The 23,545-nt window shown below is 40.7% G+C and overlaps 2 protein-coding genes across 3 annotated transcripts in view; one reads left to right on the forward strand and one right to left on the reverse strand.

Moving 5' to 3' along the window:
- Window positions 1–13,276, reverse strand: part of NME7 (NME/NM23 family member 7) — a 93,885-nt gene extending 80,609 nt beyond the window's left edge. The window contains exon 1 of the mRNA XM_062004731.1: window positions 13,200–13,276. Coding sequence (XP_061860715.1) covers window positions 13,200–13,202 — 3 coding nt within the window. The 5' untranslated portion in view covers window positions 13,203–13,276. The remainder of the gene's footprint in view (window positions 1–13,199) is intronic.
- Window positions 13,277–13,385: 109 nt separating this feature from the next.
- On the forward strand, window positions 13,386–23,145 carry BLZF1 (basic leucine zipper nuclear factor 1). Of its 2 annotated transcripts, none has more exons than XM_062004819.1 (7): window positions 13,386–13,597; window positions 16,149–16,206; window positions 17,295–17,740; window positions 18,402–18,601; window positions 19,909–20,037; window positions 20,632–20,851; window positions 21,736–23,145. In XM_062004819.1, exons 2-7 carry the CDS (start codon window positions 16,158–16,160, stop codon window positions 21,919–21,921), a joined length of 1,230 nt encoding a protein of 409 aa, XP_061860803.1. In that variant the 5' UTR covers window positions 13,386–13,597; window positions 16,149–16,157; the 3' UTR covers window positions 21,922–23,145. The 2 variants fall into 2 exon arrangements, with proteins under 2 accessions (XP_061860803.1, XP_061860811.1); XM_062004827.1 differs by having other exon boundaries at window positions 17,301–17,740.
- The last annotated feature ends 400 nt before the right edge of the window (window positions 23,146–23,545 follow it).

Consider the following 23,545-nt stretch of genomic DNA (forward strand, 5'->3'; position numbering starts at 1 on the left):
TCATAAATGCTTTAACTTGCTACTCAAGAAAATTTGACATGAAACAGTATCAAAACAGTTCTTAAAATTAGAAAAGCCCTGAGGTATCTAGAAAGGGCATCTTCACATGCTATTAGCAATCTGGTCTTTGTCTATCAGGAACCTTGACACGTATGACATATTTGACACAGGCTCACGGCCCGTTGCTCACATATTTACAAGTGTAGGAGTCATGAAGAATATTGCTACATTTTAAGTGGGCAGCTTCGTGTCTGCTGCTCCTTCAATCTTAGCAGTGACTCAGTGACTCTGAAATAAGACCAGGGATAAAAACAAAGCACCCAAATCAACTCCAAATGAAGCAATAAAGAGACTGCACACACCTCAGTAAAAGCTGAATCAGAACCAAAAGGATCCAACTTCATATCTGTATTCTATGTTCTGTAAAACTCTGTGCCATCATAGGGAAGCCAGTCGTCAAGAACTGATCTTAAGAGTTGAGCTGTTTCTATAAAAATTAATGGGAATGGGATGGACTAGTGGACAGGAACTATTCTCACATGGAGTGGGTATTTCTCCTAACACACAAAAAAAAATCCCAAAAAACCTTTCTGGAAAGATTGCCTGGAAGCTTCCTAAAATTATGGCAATAATTTTAAGAGAAATATTTCCTCCACAACCTCTCCCCCATCCCCCAACCAGGCTGGTGGCACTCCCAAAAATGTTTTGGAAGAGCAAAAATACTTCTATGAAAAATGAGATGGTGCCTTTCAAGGTGAAGGTATCATGAGGCTGACTGGCTCCAATATCAGGCAGTTTGCTTATGCATTAATGTGTAATTATCTCATGTTTTTAGGGAAAAAAAAAAAGAGGAAAATGAAGATCACAAATGGATGCAAGCTTGCTGGCCACTCCCTTTGGCAAAAAAAATAGAATTCATTGAAATTGCCAGTCAAAAGGTATAATTCTTCTTGTCTTTTCTCTTTCTAGTTTCTACAAAAAAACCCAAATTACTGTCATTTACATTTGTGCATTCCTCCCACAGATGCTGGCTTCATGCTCTTCACATAGCAGGCACCTGACCAGCTACCTTCATCAGGAACATTACTCTTAGAATTCAGCCCAGAAGTTACTGTTGTGGATGTATGAACAACCTCTGACTGCAGGTATTTATGAATTATTTGAAAGAGTTTCTCAAAGCTCATAAATCACCAGTCGCTCATCTTCCAGACTTAATTCTACTTTCTAGTCCTGAAAAGGACTTCAGCACAAATGAAAAGATAACTCCTAGTCTGAGAAGCAAGAGTCAGGAATTTCAACCAGATCTACCTTTACCTTCCTCAAGGGCAGCTTAATCACAGTCCTATGCTCCCTCAGCAGGCCACAGATACAAGCATTGTTTGTCACAGTATCACTTGCTTCTTTAAGAGACCCAGAAATACTTTGCTTGCTTTAAATGGACCACTTATTAGCTTTCCTGCTCTCCCATTCCAACATCCTGAGAGCTTTGCTTTATTTTCAGGTTTTAGGTGCACCTGTCTGGGGAAATGCAGGCCGAGCAATATGCCCAGCGTTCCAAGCAGGGCCAAGTGCTCATGAATTCATGAGTAGATAACTTCAATTATCTTTAAAGATGGTCTCAACCAGTGGGTTAGGAGTGGTTTTCTCTCACGTAAAGACATCTTAAATGTGACAGTCCCCCGCAGATAAATCTATACAGCTGAAAAAAGACAATCAAGAACATGGAAAACAATTGGAATTTCTACTAAAATGTTACATAAAAAATTAAGACATCAAATGGCACAAGTCAAGCTCTTCACAGACTTCTGTGCAATCTCAGACAAGTCAGCTTAACCTTTTGTGCATCCTTTTCTCCAGCTGTAACAAAATCTTTATTCTGGGAGGGCTTGCCACTCTGAGTACTAAGAATTATTTGTATTACAAAAGCTGTAAAGCAATTTTAACTCATACAAAACAAAAGCTTAACTTCCTCTTATATAATCTATGCTGAAGAGTTGCAGTCAGATGCAACCCGGAGAGCAAAGGAATGGTTAAGCAAAATAGATGGTGTTACTTCATCACAGTGCAAAGCAGTTGATTTTTCATCAAGTATGTCTAGTTTCCAGGCACTGTGCCTTTGGGTCTGACTGAACAAGAATGGTATTATTAACTATAACACAATTGTAGTATTAATTAACTACAACAGCCTACAATTAACTACAATCTTAAGCAAATAAACTTCTAAACTACTACTCTCTTGTCTTTCTTAGGACAATTTGTCATAACTGAATGACAAATACTTCTGCAAGCATGAGAAATAATGAGGCACGGTTCTCTCATGTTTCTCATCACCAGCTGCTTTGACCACAGCTGCTCTTCATCTCAGACATTTAATAAAGGCTCACACCTCCCTTGATTCTATAATGTCTAAGTAGGATTGTGATCACATTGAAGTCTGTCTTTGAAGATGCCTTAGAGGGTTTCCTAACTCTCCTCATTCTTGTGAAACTTGGCAGAACATTATTATCCCTCTGTCAAATATGACTGAAATCTGCCAGTCAATTTCAAACTTCCCAGGGGAAAAACTCTGTGGTCATATACACACCAATAGACTATGATCACACAGACCTTGGTTTTCTGAGGCAAATAGGCTAAAAGCAGCCGTATGAAAAATACTACTTGTACCCTACAAGTAATTTTCCACCATCGATAATCCTTTAAAAGAAAAATCTCCATTTATGAGAGAAGAGGGGAAAAGTGCAGAAGTAGCTAAGTCAGTAAATGGTCGCAACAATTTTGCAAGACAGAAACAAGAGACTTCAAATTTACCGGTGGAATTTAACAAATAACATTCTGAGTGGCAGAAAGTGCTCCCATTTTCAGCATTATAATGCACCTTAAATCCCGAAATGAATCCTCGGCAGTACACGCTTATTAAGTTATGTTATTCAACCCATCTTCTAGCTTCACAGTTCTTATAACACAGGATATTTTCCAGGCAAAACTTAAATCCACAACACCATGTAGATAGAGCACTCAATTAGCTCTGTCTCTTAAAACTCATTTTCCTCCTCCTCTTCTATTCATGTTTCTGACACATGAGCTGGTATAATTTTTAGAACTCCAATTTTGCAGCCCCCTCGCTGCTGTTGGACCTCCCACCACTTTCTCAATAGGCTTTTCTTTAGTCAAAAAGTAAAATCAAAAGATCACTTTTCAAATGGAGAAACATCTGGCAACTGCAATTTCCATGACAATGTCTTGACTACAGACAATTCTCAATCTAAACCTCATATTCAGAAGCTCACCAATGAATTTTCTAAGTATGTCTCATTAATCCTTCCCTTGTAGAAAGCGAATCCTGCAAATGGAAAATTTCACACAAACTCTAGACAACTATTTCAAAACAATGAAATATTGGTTAAATTCCTAAAATTCTTAAGCATCTTTGGAAATCCATTAAGTGAGGTAAATACTCGACTGCATTTACATTTACCCTCCTACAAAAAAGTGCTGCATCCCTTAGATTTATGGTTATCTAACTCCCAATATTACTAGTACCCAGCCTTCTCAGCTACCTTTTGGAATATATATGTTCATATGGCAATTGCTGCCTGGACCATCTGTTGCCAAGTAACATGGGGGTACTTCTGTCTCTGTAGAGCAAATCAAGTGAATCTTCCTCTTAGACTGGGATCTCAGTTAGGTAAATCATCCCCATATCTTCAGGGGTTATGATGAACACATTCCCAGGAGGCTGAAGGCCTCAACTTTTCTTCTCAGATTTAGGAATCCACAATTCCACCTCACATCAGCAAAATCATCTTGCTGTTCTGTCAATTTACTAAGCAAGAAATCTTCTCTTACTACTAGATTATGTAAATTCTGTGAGCTTCCTATGAAGTGTGTAGGCATGATTAGCGTAACCTATTCTTTCCCCCCCCTAGTCTCTCATGTAAGAGAATCACTAATTCAAATCATCAACCATTAACTCCAATCCTTTGCAACTACATGTTATAATTAAGTACTTAGTTACAGGACTCCTGTTATTTTTCCAATTATGGAACACAATTTCTCTAAAACGCATGAAGAGTGCCATATTGCTGTTCAACACTCTGTGAAGACAGGTTTACCCTTGAAGATCAGCTAAACCTTGTTCTTTAAGGGAATACATCCCCATTTAATGCATGTTTATAAAGCTGCAGATCCCAAGTTATATTATTGTACTCCTAGTTACATGATCACAGGTAATTTCTCTAAGAGAAGTCAGTAGTGCTCACCATGTGCCTATCAGCTTGCACTAACTCAAGAAGACTCTGACGGTGATTTTAGCCAAAGCAGATCTGTTCTCTGACTCAGAACAGCATTCGGAACACAAGTCATCTCACATTTGAGCATAAAGCATAGGCGCTTTGCACCTGATCTGCCAGTAGTGGCAGGACTAATGCTGCCATGGTCAGCTGCTGAACACTGAGTTTCTGAATTTCAGCTATGAGGTTATGTCTGTATGTGATCTCAGAAAGGGAAACAGAGCTATATATACACTGGATTACTCGTGCACATCCCATTACAAGACCCAACCTGTATTGTATTTACAGGAAAAACATTTTTGTGAGGCTGAAAACTTGGCCCAACGTTAAAGTTGATGGCAATGCGCAGAGGTAGTTTTCTTTTAAAGAGGAGGCAAACTTTCATCTTTCAATTTTGAGCCTTTTCAGAACTAAAGCCCTTCAGAGGAACTCTGAATTATTGTTGGCTTTAAAAAAAAAATTAGGATTCTGAATGTCTTCCATTTTTTCCCCCACACATTCTTATTCAAATCTTCTGTTAAATACTCAACCTCCAGTAGAATGTCTGGAAAATTTCAAGCAGAATGGTTAAAATTTCTGAAAGTTATGAGCAGCTAGAAGTAGGGGTTTGAAAGGAAACACCTACAAATCCTGAATCAAAACTACCAACAGCACTTCAAAGTAGTATGATGCCTATAGCATCTTCAGATTATCTCAGCTCATAATAATCTTCTGAAAAACATTTTTTTCAAGAACTGGTTGTTTGCTGTGGAATCACAGCTAAGGAACGAGGGTCCTTCAGCCAGTTGATACCACAAGAATTAGCACGCAAGAGTTTGTGTGAATGCTCTGAAGACCACACTTACTACATCTACCTTGAAAAGTCAGAGTTTATAATAGTCAAGTAGCAATTTACAATCTTACAAGGCATACAAGCAACTCTGCTGGCACATTTCTCATTCACTACTCTGGGCACTTAAAGAAAACATTTTGTATGCACTACTGTTTAAACAAAATGCTGACATTGAAGTACTATTTTTTTTTCCCAGATCACATCAAATATTAATTCTAAGGTAGTTGGGCTAAATCCAGACTTTAGCTAGTACAGATGTTGTGTTCATATATCCTTTATTCTGAAGTTGGACCCATGACAAGTTCTGTGTGAACAGAAGTCGTCGTGCTGCAAGCTGTTCAGCAACTTCCCATTAGTAAAGTTGACCAAAACTTAAAACTTCTGTGGGGTAGAGAAAGCAAAGTGGGTAAGTATAATCACGTTCTTAATGCCAATCCTAACAGGCTTTTACGTGCTCATCTTCAGAAGATTTTTTTCTGCAATTTAAAGATTTATTTCTCTCCCAGAGCACAGGACTTTTGTGATCAGTTTTGAGCAGACTATGTTATTCCCCAGAGATGCAAAGGTCTTTGCTGGATGCAGACGGTGAATAAGAGATTCCAATCCCATATACAGTTTTGGTCAAGGTGCTCAATTTCACTTTCACAGCTGCCCCCTGCATTACTGCATTTGATGTTCAACACTTCTAAAACACAGGAGGCTATATTTTCCACTTTATCCATTTGTAAAATGGGAATAATAGTCATCATTCCTTTCATGGAAGGACAGCAATATTTAATAGCTAAATATCCATACTAGTTAGGCATCACAAATACCCCTTGGTTTTACTGAAAACGTGGCAGAGGTAACTCAGTTCATTCTCATATCCTGCTTCTGCAGACTCTTCATTGCAGCACAGGCATCAGGCATCTGTGGAAGAATAGTTGAGAGGGCCGCAAATGCTGGCAACTCACTACCTCTGCAGTTGCCACCAGGAACCACCACTAATCCAGAATATCAGTAGCTGCAAGGATTGGATCCAGTTCACAGTTCCCCTCCAGTGATTTGGGGATGCTCAGACTTACAAGCCATGGTTCTGTTACCAAAGTGTGTGCGGCAACTGAGAACATCAGACAGGGTGAGGACAGCGTTGCTATTATGTAACTAAAAAACATACAGCATAATACAGACCTGCTCCCAGATACTACAGTAAGAGTACATAGAAAGGATAAAAATAGGAGGGAGACTAAATTTAGTGAAGGACCGCACTTGAACGTTCATGTGGAAAAACAGGTACACAGCCTCAAGTACTCATGCTTACAACTCCCCCCTTCCCATATGTAGACCCCCTCTTCTATGTGGCTCCCATTCCAAATGTGTTAGAATATTCTGTAGAAAAAGTGGTTTTTTAAAAATAAAAGTACCTTAAATTATTCAAGAACCCCATGCAAACAAAGGACACGCAGCAATCTCTCGGAAACACATTCCGGAGGGAGTCACTTCTTTGCAAATACAGGAGCACCCTCTGGCGCTCACAGACAGGTTCAGCATCTTAGTTAAACCTCAAGAACTAAATTCTGAAGTGATCAGTAAGATCCCGTCTCTCTCTGCTATTTCTTCCTCGTGCACTATGCCTCAGAATCTGTAACCTTGTAAGGGGAGGTAGAAGTGACTCAGTTATAAAGCACAGACCACCACAGCCTGAGTGACAAAGTCTTGTCACATAGGAACACTGCTGACACACGGCAATCTTCAACATCCAGCCTCCCAAAATGCCAATGCCACGTGTTTTTAAATGAGTATCAGAGCTCTCCACTTCAGGACAACCTGCAAGGGCCATCTCACAGAGTTAATCTCACTCTGGGAACATACTTTTCTATTAGGCATTAATGTGAGAAAAACATATTTTCTGCCTTTTGTATCTGCTTACCTGATCCGAGGATGTTCTTGTTACACATGCAAATGCTTCCTAAGCTTTCAGTATTAAGCTGCAGCACTGTGTTCCAAAGCCCAGATACACAAAATTTATTCCCTTTACCAAACCTGATGCTGGGTTTTTTAGGTTTGGGGTTTTTTTTTTTGTCTGGGAGAGAACTACCACAAAACACAACTGAGTGACTCTGGCATGTTTCTTAGGCACCAGTGCCTCTGGTTTCCATCTGTTCAAGGACACAAATGAACACAAAATGGTTTGCAAGGCTCAGGCTAAGTACAATTCTTACTCCCAGGAAACTACTTTTGGTGATTATTTCTGGAAGCCACAATTATAGTTAAAGGGAAATGTTCATGGAAAAAGTCCTCTTCAGACTCACCGCAACAGATGTTCCTCACTTCTGCTGTTTCTCACGAGCCAGTTAATGATTAACAGAGAATCCCACCTGGATATACTACATCACCATAATCTTTCAGAAACTGACACTAAAATGAACTGACAAAATCACTTTTCAGAGATGCACCTCTGAAAGGGAAAACCTTGGCTTTAAATGAAAGAGACACTACTGAAAAGAATAAGATAAAAGGTTCGGGTTTCTGCGTTTAGCCATCAGCCATTAAGACAGTTGGGCTGGACAACACCACCACATGAGATGAGGGCAGGAGAACCACACCAACTCAGGTTGAAGAAGCAAAGGCTAAGGGTGACCTTACTACTATCTACACCCACCTAACAGGAAGACACCAAAAAGAAGGAGCCAGATTCTTCTTGAAGGTGCACAGTGATAGCAAAAAAAATGCAAAGGGCACAAGATGAAACACAGGACATCCCAGTTATATATTACTGAAAAAAAATGTACCAAGAGGGTGGTCCAACACTGGCACAGGCTGCCTAGAGGAGGTGTGCAATCTCTGGAGATATTCAGGACTCACCTGGACACAGTCTGGAGCAGCTTGGTCTGGTTAGACCTGTTTGGGACAGGTTGAAGGTCCCTTCCAACCTAAATACAAACTATATGATTCTTATTATTAGCAGCTCCTTGCCCAAAGGTAATGTCTGTTCTTCCAAGCTTCTCCAGAGCCTACACAGATCTGATGGGTTTGTACATTACCAGTGGTCTAGGTGTGCTTTCAAAAAATTAAGAGCTCTAACACAATATTCTTAAGTATAAATTTTATCTATATCAAATCTGCCTGGAACAATTCTCCAAATAACCACTGACTCCGTCATCAAATCCTATTTTTTTTTACTATCAACTGAAAAGTTTACATTTTTTGTTTATTCCTAGCTATGATTCACTGAGTAATTCCTGAATTTCTTCAGTTTCTAACAACATTAAAAAAAACCCAAACCTAACATACAGTTAGAACAGATGTGTCAAATTTATTAAGAACTGCACCTACAGCCTGAAGGATCTGGAGAGACAACTCTGGGTGATAAAGGGAGATCAGTATCGAATTTATCATTAGATAATGTCATATAACTTTGACTATAACACTTTCAACTAATTGAGACACTGCATCTAAAATCACTTTTAGAGAGCTGGCAATTTCTGTAAGCCAAAGCCAAGTCTTGGCTATAGTAGGAGGTAATTTATTTCACAGATTCTGAACCTGTGAGAGCTTTATATTTGTAGGGTGGCATATCACATAGCACATAATGTCATAAAGATGGCAGTAGCAGGCACAAAATGAGCTCCTGGAACAAAGGAAAGTTACCTTTTTAAGCAGTTGCCATTTGTCTGACGAGACAAAAATTCTGTTACTTTATCAGCAACATCTTCAGCAATGAACACAGCCCACCTCTTCAAGAAGTAAATCAGCAGTATTTGGAAATATTACTTCAAGAAGAAACCATGTTACATTTTTGATGCTCATAGGAAGATTCACTATGCAATAAGCACTTAAAAGCTATCTGACAGCATTTTGCTTATTTTTTCCTCACACTACATACAACATTTTATTTTTCCCCGTGATGAAATGCTGCAAATGACAGTTAGCCATTAAGTAAGTAAACTTGTCTTTGTGGGTGGTCATGCAAGTTTACAATTGAAAGGGTCAGGCCACTTTACAGCTGAAAAGAAAATTTAAAAAATCAATGTAATCACAAGCTGGCATTCTAATGAAATTTAGTCCTTTTTTTAAGACCAAAGAAACAAATCTTCTCTAGCATTAGGAAAGCATCTTTGGGGAAGATTTTGCATCTTTTCCTGGAAAAGTCAAAACTGCAATTTTTTTTTTAAATTGTTAAAGAAAAGCTATTTTATAGAAGTGCACTTGATCAGGAAAGTCTATTAGCAGTAAAGAGTTTTGCCTGTTTATATAATTAGCTCTGAATGACAGCTATTTACCAAAGTTATCTCATCTTACCAGCTAATCCAGTATGGTTGAGATTACTAGTTCCCAAATGCAATCCCTGTAAACCAATGTATATTCCACAACTGCCCCATGAGCTGCATTGACTTTATGAAGACTTCAGCTGAAAATTTGACTACATGATGATATGCTGGACCATGAGAAACTCAGGACTCACTGTCAAGCTCTAGAAATGGCTGGTTCGCTTTCCAGTTTCTAAGATCCATTTTTCAAAACATGAAATAAGTCTCTTTCACTGAAGAATAAAACCATTTTTAAAACTTATTGATTTTTCCTCCCTGTGTAAACTGATAATCTCCATGTTGATATTGTCTAAGCTAGGGGTTTTACCAATTAACTGATGATAATGATAACAACAACCATGTAACATGTAAGTTATAACATTTTCCATTAAAGTCAGCTGAAGTGCTCATCTCCAGATACATTCAAGATTGTGGTCAAAATTAAAAGAGCACAAGCTCTGGCAACATACTCCAGGACAGTCTGCTTCATATATATTTTCCCAAAACTTTGCAAAAAGAATTAAGGCAATTGGACACTTTAATTTCACTATCTACTTCTACATCTACAAAATCAAAGCTAGATGGCATCATGCTACACAAGTCACCTGGCCTTTATGTGCCTCAATTTCTTTACAGTCAAGACAGAAGTAATATTAGTCCTGTTGTTCAAAAAGTCTTTGTAATGTAGGCTGCAGCTGTTAGATGTGCAAGGGTAAGAATAGTTTTAAAGAGTGGCAGGAAAGGAAATCATCCAACTGCGCCTACACACAGCCTCTTTAAGTACAACAAGGCTCTGCTTGCATACAGAGGGCACTGTTCTCTGGCAAATGCTGTATATTCTATATCTGGAACACTCTCAAGTGTCAGAGTGCACCAAACTTATTAATAAAAAGAAATTAAAGATGATGGCCCAATATGTCCCTGCAGGTGATTACACGAAAGGCATCATTAAACAATAATGCATTCCAGCAGCCAAGAGAGAAAGCACACCTCTAACAGAAGGAAGTAAGTTTCCCTTTGGGAATTTACTGCTCACCATCTACAGGAGCTGTGTGTCACACGTGTACAATCAAGATGCCAGAATGCATTAGAGCTGATCTGAAATAACTGCCATCTGATGACAATGAAAACTATTTTTCGATGATGAGTAGACCTTTAAGCTAAAGTGCTATCACAGAAAGACAAATAAAACCCCATTTATCTCCTTACCTTAGGTTCCTCCACAGTTATGTGCCCAGTTCCACAATACACACAACTATTTCCAGTGCACAGCTTCCATATGACTGAAGTACAGGGTCTAACACAAGTAGACTCCCAACTGGTTCCACTAAAAGTTACTACATTTTTCTTTCTGTGCTCATGATGTGACTTGTAACAGTTTTTTCTGGGTGGGTATATATATTAAAAATAATGCAATCTATACAACTGATGGGAAGCAACACAGTACTAGTGATTGGCCAAGCTTTCTAGCAGAAAATGTATTACTTTTAGAATGTAATAATTAGGTTCCAGCTTGTAGGTCAATATTTGAATCCACCAGAAAGATTCATTTTTTTTGGTTTTGAGAAAAGATGTTTTGAAAATGTTTGAGATGGATCAGATGTGTAAAGTGCTGGTATCCAACAAGCACAGAACTTATCTCCTTCCCAGGATGCTGTCTCCACACCTAACTGGGAAATACATGTTCCTAAAGCATCTATTTTCCCATTGTCTTACAGCTACCCAATTATTCTTACTGTATTTTAGGAAGCTGGCAGGAGAAAGGGTACATAAGTGAGAAAATTGATGGCCTTTTAAGTATAAAAGACACATGTGGGACTCTGTAATGTTTGAAAGGTCAGAGAAAAACAAGAGAGGTTCCAGGGCACTAGAGAAGGTCAAGAGAGACAGCCAACCTAACTGTAGTCTTTCGGAAGATAATGGAATGAGCTACTAAGCAGTCAGTCATTAAGCATCAAAGAAGACAATATGATAATAAAAAGCAGATAATGGGAATTTGTGAATAATACATTTCTGTCAAGAACAAATCTTTTTTTTTCTGATACAGTAAGTGAGAAGCTACAGATGTGGCAAACTTGGCGTTGATTGAGAGAGTCTGACAAGCTGAGAAGGCAATTATGGCCTAAACCAAAGAGCAATTATGACTACTATATGAAGAAGTAATGAGGAATACTTCTCTTGCAAACTAGAAGTCAAATGGGGTTCCACAGTGATCTGCCATGCACATGGCTTTATTTAATGTTTCCCTAGAAAAATGGACAATGAAAGAGATAAAGCCTATTTTCAGAATCTGAACTGACAATGCAGGTGGGAAAGATTATACACAATTGAGTAAACATAAGCAGAACTCAAATTGATGGTCTGAAATTCTATAGATAGATGCAAAGTACTACAGTGATGATCAAGAGAATACAAGAGAAAAAACTAGCTAGACAACAAAAACATGGGGAAAAAATCTCAGTGTTAGTGGGTTGCAATTACAGTGCAATGAAGTACAGATGGGGGGAAAAAAAGGCAAACATGGCACTAGGAAGATCTAAGACACCAAAAGCAAGTATTCTGCTCTGTTCAGCAGCAGTCAAACCCACGTCAATTGGCAAACCATGTACAGATTAAATACCACATTTAAAGAAAACTGGAAAGAATGGAAAAAAGAAATCTAAACTTTAAAACACATGAAAAAAAAAAGCCTCTGTGAACTATAAATACCACAATGTAATGAAATTATGTCAACAAGTTGTGCAGTTGTTGTCACCGAAGGCTTTTCGAAACAAATTCACCACAAAACATTTTGTTAGAGGTTGCTGTAAGATTCAACAACACTTTATTGCATCTGCTAACTTGGTGCCACCTCAGAAATAAAGGGAGGTTAGAAACACATCGCACTCATAGTGACAGTCAACTACAACAAAACAAACGTTTTGCACAAGCGGACATCTGTGCCAACACCTAAAGCAGGAGCTCTTGTAACTGCTATATTTGAAACCAAACAGGGGCATTCCTACTTCAGTGGCAAATACCAATCTCGAGTTTGTGTTCTGAAAGCCAGGTGCAAACACAGCTGCTACACAGGCTGGAAGAGCTGGGGCAAGGCTGAGCTGCTTGAAGCACGTATTTAAAGCTGAGCACCTTAGCAGGTGCATCACCCAGGCTCTTACATGTATCCGGTTGCATGTGGTTGAGTACAAAATTCGATTCAAAGTTGTCGGCTTTCAATCAGCCTTGCAACACTGGTTTTTGCACGCCATCTTCATCAAAAGGGTCAGTTACATTGTCAGTGCAAACCGTGTTTTCATTATTTCCTCCACGACGTCCTGTCCATCTTTCTTGCACTACTAAATAGAACATGCAGGCAAGAATAAAGACTGCCACACCTAAAGTTTAGGGCATCTTCTTAAAATTCACCAGATGCCTTCCCACTGGGTCCCTCAGGGATTTCTGGACTAGTCTGATCATAATTCAGGGAGGCTCAGGCAGCTTTCCAGATGGGTATCCTGCGCCTCACCAGATCACTCAGAAGAGCGACAGAAAGGGCTACAACGAATCTCCAGCCAGGGCAAACCCCACCGGCACCCACCGGGCAGGCGGAGGTCAGTGGCGACACCTCCCTGTCCCGCTCCGCTCCACTCCACTCCCGCCGCCTGCGCACGGTGGCGTGCGTGGCCCCTGAGGGGAGCGCGGCATCACCTGCCCCGGGGCTGAGCTTGGGGACGCCGTCCACCCCGGCGGAAAGGGGGCGGCACAACCGCGCATCGCTACCGCCACTCGGCCCTGCTCGCCCCGACTCACCATGGCGACGGCAGACGTCCCGCCTCACCCTGCTACCGCCGCCAGCCCGACGTGAAGCGACGCGACGCCGCGCCCTGGCAACCGCGGCCCCGCCGCCGCGTACGGCCCCAGCGATTGGGTGACGGGGAGGCTCGTCACCCGGCAGCGCTCCGCCAGCCGCAGGAAGCGGAAGCTTGCGAAGCGGCGGCCGTGGCAGTCGCGGGGTCGATCGCTACAGTGCTGCCGCCCGGCCCGGTGGCCTCCTCACGGCCCCACCGCCCCTCTCGCGAGGGTCTCCCGGGGCCTGGGGCAAACGGCCGGCCCGGTGGCGGCAAGACCGGAGCGCGAGAGCGGCAGGGACTGGCTGCCTGAGGCAGGCGGGGTAGGACTCGGTCCGCGTTGGCCGGCGCTGTCGTAAGGTGAGAAATCCCTTTCTCCAGAGCGGTGGGTAAGGTCGAGCTCTCGCTTACCGGGCTGAGATGAGAGGGGGCAACTCCTCACCCGTGGTAGCCGAGTTGCGGCAGGGGCTGGGTGGCCGAAGGTGGGTCAGCGGTGGTTTGCCGAGGCCTTCGTGGGTCGTGACTTGGCTGTAGTAATACAGGATTTCCTCGCGTTGAGTGTCGCCTGTGGGGTTCTACAGGGTACGATGTTAGCTGAAAAGTGCAGCTGATACCAGACTTGAGAGAGTTCTCATCGTCTGTAGACCCCTTCTCAGATTCATAGAATCATAGAATCACAGAATGGTAGGGTTGGAAGGGACCTTTAGAGATCATCTAGTCCAACCCACTTGTAGAAGCAGTTCAACCTAGATCAGGTTGCATAGGAACATGTCCAGGTGGGTCTTGAAGACCTCCAAGGAAGGAGATTCCACAACCCCTCTGGGCAGCCTGTGCCAGGGCTCCCTCACCTGAACAGGAAAATAGCTTTTTCTTAAGTTTAAATGGAATTTCTTGTGTTTCAGCTTCATCCCATTACCCCTTGTCCTGTTGCTAGATACAATAGAAAAAAGTTATACCCCAACCTCCTGACGCCCACCAATTAGATATTTGTGAATATTAATAAGATTCCTCCCTCAGTCTTTTCCCCCTCCTCATTTATAGATCCAAATCTCACTCTTCATTTACTATTTCAAGTATGATTTGGACTTTGAGTGATGATTGATGAGGTTGCTGCAAGCAAAGGGTAAAAAGTATGTAAAAGTGCAGACACTTGTGAGCAGGAGACCTTAGAAACCAGCCTGATGAGCGGCTGAGGGAGGGAACCTGGTGACAGCAAGACAGTTATGTTTTGGCTGTAAACTGAGGGACTGAGTAGGCAAACAACCTCAAAACAGTTTCAGCAAGGCCACAGTGCCTAAAATGAGATAGTTGCTTCATTTCTTTCTAAGGTATATAAGGAGTGCTGTGTTCACGATAGGTAGAGAGATCCCCCGTGCACCCAGCAGGGCGAGAAACTAATGTCAGCTTTCTGAACTATAAAACCTGCTTTAGAGAGTGCTTTGCTGTTATAGATTTTGGTAACACCATGGTTAACGATTCAACCAGTGAAGGAGCTTTGCCTGTAGGAGTGTAATAAAAGGGGGATGTGTGTGGAGGCTTATGCTGAGGCTTTGCATGTAACAGGATAGTAAGAAGAGTATTGTAATGTGAACACTGAAGGAGGAGGATCATCAGGTAGTCTCAGATGCAGCACATAAGACAAAATGCTCGTAATCAGTCTTATTATTGAGTATTTTCACCTTTGAGCAGCCACATTTTCGTCCTTCTCGAATGAGTATGAGTAAAGATCTTCAAAAATTAACAGTAGCAGCGATTAACTTATTATGGTATTAAATAAGCAAAAACATAAGTTTAGCTGCAGGAAGTGACAGATAGAGAGATATTCCTCTATCAATAGTTTGAGAAAGCTCAAGGAAGTAAAGGTGTTGCTTTTGTCTTCTGGTCATCACAAAAGATAAACCCATCTTCCACAAAACAAATCTTGAATCCAGAAAGCTGGCAGTTGTGTGCTCACTGCTGCCATTCTCTTTTCAGGGCAGAGAGCTGTAGCAACAGAAGTCAAAGTTGTAGTTAAGCCTTTCAGCTAGTGGTATAATGAAAGGAAGGAAGGGCTTCAGTAACAGAGGGAACTGACAAAAAAACACCAAACAAAATCAAAACAGCAATATATCGATCTCAAACTAATGAAGTAAGAGACTGTGGCTTGTCTGTAGTGACAGACTCTAGAAAAGGGGGATGAAAGAGCTGGGAAATTGAGTGGATGGACATGTGGATAAAGAAAGCCATGGTCAATAGCATTAATGGGTAAGGGAGAAGATGGCCAGGATGGCCACTGGGGGTGAAATTTTACTGTTCCCCCCCAGCAACTGGAAGTAAAGTTTTACGGTTGGGTTAAACTAAGCATGGGCAGCTGCTCAGGGCACTGACTCCTGCTTTGGCTGGGAGTGGTATTAGGAAGTGGTATTGAAGCAATTGTGCAACTGTGCAGTTGTCATCATTTCCTTCTCACTTTGTCAGCTTTAAGCACAGTGTGGGATTTCCCTTTCTTGGCGGTTCTGTGATGGTCTTGGTTTATCTGCACGGTCATGCAGTTGGGCTCTGGGAGTGTTACAGAGTTTTAAAGGGTAAGACGACAGCTCACTCGAAAAAAAAAAAAAGGAGACCAGAAAGATATAAATTGGAGAAATGGAAACTGGAATTGAATGAGGAGCAAGAAATAGGAGTTGAAGTTCAGCTCTTAGCGAAAAAAAGCAGCGACAGAAGCCTCACAGGCCTTTTTTCTTTTAACTTTTTGGGTCCTGCTGTGGTCTTACTAATTTTGAGGTTCTTTTCTTTTTGTTTCAGCATATGTTTTTTCACTGTGCTACTGAACTACAATTTGGAGGTGTACTAGAAAACAGGATAATCCGAAATTAACTGTCACTGTTACCTTACTAAAGATTTTTTTTCCCCCTCCTCATTTCTTTCTCAGTCTTAACATATGTCAGAAGAGCTGGCTGCTGAAGAGAAAATGGCATCTCTAGAAAAAGGTAGGTGGTTTGTTCATGTGATATCTAAGCAGGCTGCATTCAAAGTACTTAAATTCTAAAGGCCAGAGTTACACTATATGCCAGGCTTCATTCATTTAAACTTTTTTTTTTTTAATGTAGCTATTAGTAAGTAGTTATGTGACTCCATTATTGCAGCAAAAACTAGAGCTGCCTGAATGGAACACCTAATTGAAAGTACTTTTCTAATCCATCTTTATATTGAAAAACAAGTTAGTCACTGGTAATCTGTACACTTGTCTGTCAGTCTTCCTCTGGTGTTTAGAACCTGTTGGTACTGATTCAGCCACCTTGACAGTAGGGCAATACAGTGGTGTCACCACAGCATTTTTGAAATACATTATTTGGATAGAAAACACAGGCTCACATTAGCGCCCACAGGATGAAAAGCAGTATGTGTAGCTGTGCTCTAAGAAACTTTCTTCCTTTCACCCATTTTGAGGAAACTTTACTACAATAATATTCAGCTGAAAACTTACTGAACTTAAGCAAAGTTTATTTCACTAAACATTATTGTGCATATTGGAATATGGAAGAATGCAGCATTAGTGGGACTCCTGGGGTCTATGGATTGGAAATGAAGCAAGCTGGCTTGTTGGCTTTTCTTAGGCCTTCACTTTGACAAGTAAAACACCTGTCAGATAGTACTTAAGAGTCTGAAACTTCTTAAGGTGTTAGTAGCTATGTAGCTAACAGCTGCTTTTACTTTCATTTTTGCCTTTAAAATGAGACAGCTCCCAAAACCTGATTTTGCTTTCAGCCTATGAGTAATAATGTCAAGAATTTTCTCTGTACTAGCTCTTTTTCATGTCAGGATTTCATCTGGTATGGCAGCAGGAAATTAAGATTAATATAGTTCAGATCAACATTTGTGTCTCGTACTGTTAGTGTTAATGAACAATACACGCTTGAGTAAGGACTCCTCTAACTTGTGCGTGATAACTGCTGCTGCAGTATTTTACACATGCAGTGTGCAATTAAAATCTTCAACTTTGAAGTACAGAAATTAAGTGAAGAGTTACGGTGAGACTATAAAAAGGTGAAAGGTGGTAAACTTTGCTATTTCTAAGTTGTAGTTGATGATGCCTCGTCACCCATCCGAAGACCTGGAGATGGTATGGAAACAGAGCAGACAGCTGAATCAGTGGAAGTAATCACTGGAGCCAACACCACGAACCATCCAGTTCACCACAGCCCACATAAAAAAACCATCTCCTCACTGAGTCCTGGAGTTCTGCAGCTGGGGAAAGTACACGCTGATAAATCAGTGGAGATTGAAGCTATTCGTATATTAGTCCCCAAAGCGGCTATCACCCACATTGTTCCAACTAAAAATGCTAAGGTAGCTAAATCGGTGGGACATAAAGGAGACACGTTCCATCAGTCAGATGGAGCTGCAGATCCCAAGAAAGAACACGTAGAGCTGAAAAATGCAATTGAAAAGCTAAAGAATTCGGAAAAGCGATTGTTACAGGATAAAGAAGGTCTCTCTAATCAGCTGCGTATTCAGACAGAGGTAAGAAGTGAAAGGTATTTTCTCTCACACAGCTGAAGTGCTTTGGTTTGTATAAGCAGTTTGTGAATGTGACCAAAGAACTGTTGTGATGCTCCAGCCTTGAAACAAACGGTTTCCCTTTTGAACTTACCAGCTAACATACAGAGTTACAAGTACATCTATGTAATGCAGTGCTACTGCTCTGACAACAGATGAAAGAATCAAAGTCTTGAAGCTGGGAGAAATGCGTTAGAGGGCTGCAGGGAAAGGGATCTTTCATGAAGAAAGATTTTGCTCCTCAATGCAACTGCAAAGTGAAAAATGTTATGCCATAGAAGGAGTGACTATAATTTTCTATGTAATATAATCTCTGAATGTCTTGAAAATCCTTTATCTTACTGGTTCAGGACTCAAATGCTACTAAAATTTTGTTTCTTGTAGCAGGCTTTCATCCTTCCTCTTTGGCTTCTGTCTGAATAAAACAGAATGTGTTAAACGCGCATTAGTCTCAAATGTTTATGCTCACTAGAGTGAGGCTTAATATACTCTGCATTGCATGCACCTCATTCTGTAAAGAGAAAACATATTGCTAGCAATTTGCAATGACTTGCACTGCGTTCTTGGAAGTAGAAGGTGTTTCATTCCATATTGATCATTGCAAGGCAGTCTGGTCTAATTGTAGGTGAATCGTGAGCTGAAGAAGTTACTCGTTGCTTCTGTTGGGGACGATCTGCAGTATCACTTTGAACGGATGGCTCGGGAGAAAAACCAGCTGATCCTAGAAAATGAAGTGCTGGGCCGGAACTTGTCTCAGTTGTCTGAACAACTAGAGCGGATGTCTATCCAATGTGATGTGTGGCGAAGCAAATTCCTGGCCAGCAGGTACTGCCTCTTCCACAGCTCTTGTAACGCCCTTCTTGTACTGCCTTTCATTCCATATGCCCACTGCAGTGCCTGGCAATGAGGGTAGATACACAGGGGACAGCCACAGAGCTACTCTGACACCTGCTGTGAAGTCTGAGCATACTGAAAAGTCACAAAGAAAGCAAGGTCCTTGTAAATATCAATAGTTCTGCCTTTCAAAGGTAATCCAGTGGGTCCCAAAACCTTCTAAAATCTTCACTACAGCTCTCGTCAACCTCTCGAGTTAATTCTGATATATTGTCTGCAGTTTAGGGTTTCAAAGTGTCTTCCAGGACAGCTGTCTTGGCTTAAAGGTAATTAGCTTGATTTTCATCCCCACCTCCCCAGTATGATACAATCATCGATTTGCAAAGTTGATTTAAGACCTCTGCTGATAGTGATTCAGGGATCTACTGGGGAGAGTGGCTCAGTATGGGAGAGTGAGCAGGGGAACCTCTTCATTAAAGACTAGTAGTGTTACTTCTGTAACCGTAAAAGCTGGTCTGAAGGTCAAAAACTTCATTTGACAATGGATTAGACTTTTAACTTGTTTCTTTAGCATTAATAGGAGTTCGAAGATCAGGGATGTGAGTCCCTGGCAATGTGCTTAGAGTAACACCCTTTGATATTGTAACATCCTAGTTCACTGAGATGTGAGGTTTTGAACTGGTTCTTGTTTAAATGCCATTCTGGGTTTTGCATTTACATGATTGCAGACATTTTATATACTTTCTTGAGGGGTCAGTGCCAAGCCTCATGGCATGTCAAGATGTGACAGCAGTTGTCTCATTTGTAGCTCTTAAATGTTCGTTTCTGGCACATGTAAACATCTAGTTAATGACCCTGAGAGAGGCAAAGAGGTGAATGAATGCAGTCGGTAGCCATAGCCATCACTTCTAGAGATGTGTATGAAAAGATGTGGTTACAGCACACTTGGGAGAACTCTGTCAGTAAACCAAAATACATTTAGCTTTTTATCTCTCAGAATCTTTGCCCACCATGGTCACATACCCAAGGTATTTTGAAATGTCTGTTAATACAGATCTAGTAAGTGACATAAGACTGTTGAAACGCACCAAGTCAAACACTTGCATTGACTGTAGTTGAACAGAAATGATTCTTAATAGGTATCCTTTGTATTAGGTTGCTACAGGCTCTGTAGTGGTGAGGGAGTGAGAAGAGCAGCTAAATCCGTAGTTTGAGCTGATAAACTATGGTCTGTAATAGAACAAAAGTGACTTTTCAAACTGCTGATTTACACCACTGATTGAAGATTTCTTTTGCAGGGTTATGGCTGATGAGCTAACCAATACCAGAGCAGTTCTTCAGCGTCAAACCAGGGATGCACAAAGTGCAATCCAGGATTTGCTGAATGAACGCGATCAGTTCCGACAAGAGATGATTGATACACAGAGGTATGATTTTTCTAACTCAGACTACCTCTGTTAAAACTTCTTTTTTGACAGCGTGTCATAATTTTCCCCCCTTCCAGTGATATTCAACTAAGGTCAGTTGTGCTGTTTGATAGTATGGTCACTTTCCAGTCTCAGAGCTGAAAGAGCCAAAGCAACATTAATTCTTTCTTCATTCCCTGGAGGTGTGAGGTCTTAAGGGTAATAATATGCTGTTGAACTGACATCCTTCATGTCCTCAGGCTTTCTCTATTTCATCACTTACTGTCTTGACCTCTAGTCTCCTTTGTCTCCTTCGAGAACACAAAGATTCTTCTACTTGTCTTGACTTTTTAGTGCTTATTCTGCCAGATGTTAATAAGTTTTACCAGTATTGAAATACTGTGTTGGTGAGGCTTTGCCTTGGAGAACAGCCTGTTTGCCTCCTTGGTTTTAAGCACTATTTTTCTTATTCCCGTGGTGATTTGATTTTTGTGGGTTTTTTTTTTTTTGGTAACATTTAGCTTGTGGAGTAAGTCTTGGAGGGACAATTCCTCTGAAGCAAGCTGTGTGCTAATAGTATAGAATACAACACTAACAGTGCTTCTTTCTGCACAGGCTGCTGGAGGAGCTGATGGTTTCTCTTCAATGGGGGAGACAACAGACATATTATCCTAGTGCCCAACCATACACTACAACAGAGCTGGCAGCTGTGAATTGTAAACTAGCCAAAGCTGTAAGCTCCCATCTTCTTGGAAATGTTGGCACTAACAGTCCAAAAAAGACTTCAACAGTTGTGGAGTTTTGCAGTACTCCCGCCGAGAAAATGGCTGAAATGGTAAGCACTCTTCAGACATCTCAAGCTGTCAGCACAGAGTGTTCTCCCCAGAAAAAAAAAACCCACTTACTTTGTGTTAACTACTATCTTGCCTTTTCAAAAAACTGTATGCAGAGGAAACATGATCAATAGAGCTGTCTGTTTCCCTCCAAAAAAAAGACTCAAAAAACCCCAAACTGCACAAACCAAAAGAAGCCCAAAACCAACCAACCAAAATTAAAAAAGCATAGAAGAATAACCAGAACAACATAAATAATATGATGACACATACTGTTTCTGTCCCTAGTTCCACAAATGACTGGGTCAAAATTTATTCAGAGTTAATGTGTTGGGAGGAAGCCAATTAAAATTACTTAATTGAGTTAAAAAACTGAGTGGGAGAAGAAATTCAGGTAGGAATATGTCATAACACTTCAGCAGTAGTTTCTGTTGCCCTAAAAATGAGCTCTCTTGAAAGTAAGTGAAAACACAGAGAGATGCTATATGATTATCTTTCAAGATCAGGTTCCACTTTGCTATTGAAACATCAAGCTTCCCAAACTAGATCGACAGTTAAGCCTGTAAGCAATTGAGTAATAGTTGAGAAGTAGGAAGCTCCCAGTGTCTGGAGATCTGTGGTGGTCTTGCCTGCTTATGCTCAACTTTGCTAAAAACATTATAGATTTTTTTCTGTTTAATAAAATCATACCTTGTATTTCTGATGGACGTTACTAACGTATAAACAGTACTTTGTGTCTTTACACTGAGGGTCTGGATAGATGAGTATCTAGTTTTCAACATGGAAAAAAAACCTGAAAAATTGCTTTTGAATAGAAATCCTGTTAGAGAAGGATAAAACTCATTAAACTAAATATATTATCACACTCCATTTTTTCTATCCTTAGGTGCTACGTGTACTGGATCCAGCTGCACGCACAGAAACGTCCACAGAAGTTTCTTTTTCTGAGACTTCCCCATCCTCCTTCCTTTCCCCAAAGAAGAATATTGGAAGATTTCACCCATATACAAGATATGAAGATGTAACTTTCAATTGTTGCAATCACTGTCAAGGAGAGCTGATAGCTCTTTAAAACGGGGCCAATGTGAATGCATATGCACTCTTTCTGAAGAATTACACTAGTTGATGTTTGGCAGGCTTCCCTTTCCTATTTCTTTCCATAATGGGTGGGTTTAACATTGGAAATCAGGCAGTTTCTGCTCCTCTACCCTCTGAAGTTAGGGACTGATAGGATTTCCTTAGCCTCTGGGATACTTCTGCTTTTCAAACTGAAAAGCTCCTTACTGTCTTCTACAAAGCCAAGACCAAAAATGTTTTGCTGGTCCAACTTGTAGAGATGTCCTTGACTATTTAAGGTTTGCAGTCTTGCTAGCAAATCTGAATTTCTCTTTAGAGAGAGACAAAAATGTAACTCTACCAAAGTAAAGGAAGTGCTGACAGGTTATGCGGAAAAAAGTAATAGAAAATGGTCAGCTCCATACTCTTTTTTTCAAATGCTAGCCAAGGTGCTGAACTGTCCCCAAGTCTACACTCAGCCTTTTAAGTTTGGTAATAAAAAGGAACATGTGCAATGACTCTTCATAGCTCTTCAGTTCTGAAAGTAAGAGCATGTGTAGCATTGCAGCTCTCACAGCAGGAAGGGGAAAGCTTGAATGAACTCTAGCTATAATTTATAAATAGTAACTGGTCTTAAATGGATTTGGGAAAACTCTGTGGAGTGAGATTATTGTTGTGTTTGCATAAAGGTAAAATAATGAATTTTCCATCTATTTCAGCTTCTAGAGTGAAGCAGTTGCATAGCCAGCTGATCTTCAGCAAAGCCACACTGATACACCTCCTTTAGTACACAGGGTTAAAACCTGATCTACCATTAGAACTTGGACCTTGCCGAAGGTCTTCCTGGGCGTTAGGAGAAGCTGAAGATAAGCACTAAGTTTGCATAGATCCTGGTAAAAAAATATATTTTTTTACTTGTATGGTTTTATAATGTTGATGTAGGTTCAAAGAGAACCTTCATCAGAAAATCTGCTAAATCCAAAGAAGCCTATTTAAGTTGCAAATGCAAAGAGGAAAGGTGGGAGAATGCAAATATGTATTTTAATTTCTTAGTTTCCTCTCCCAAACTTATCATGTTGCTGTCTAGTTTGGGGGAAGGGTTTCTGAAATGGTTTCTTTTACGTGGTTTTCCTTTGAATCTCATACCATGGTAAAGCTATGTAAGTTATAAGTTCTTGCTGCTGCTGGCCATACTCTGGTTTGCACGAAGAAAGCTACAATAAACTTTGCTCGCTTTCAAGCTGTGACCTGGGATTTAATGTAGCTGTAGCTCTCCCCGTTTTCTCTCCAGAATAAAAGGAACAATAGGACATAGAACTGTGAAACCCTTCACTCAACTAGTCTGAGGTAATGAACCAAGCAGCGCTTCTTTTATAGCTCACTGCAATGAGGGAGATAAAGCCAGCCTTTTCAAACTTTCCCCCTCCATTTGCTGGTCCTTGGTGTCAGGGCAAGGTACAGGAAGGAGGAAGGCAGCTGTTACTTGTGTTTCCCATTAGCATCTGAAATTTTCGTTTTGCGTCCATGCCTGTTTTTTGGCTGTGCTGGCAAAAGTTGCACCCCAGTTCCCTACAGTCAAACAAACACCAGTACTCCCTCAGGATGCCTAGAACTATCTCCAGAAAGAGAAAATACTAATG

The sequence above is a fragment of the Colius striatus genome, chromosome 1 (assembly GCF_028858725.1).
Source record: "Colius striatus isolate bColStr4 chromosome 1, bColStr4.1.hap1, whole genome shotgun sequence".
Classification (NCBI taxonomy): Eukaryota; Metazoa; Chordata; class Aves; order Coliiformes; family Coliidae; genus Colius; species Colius striatus.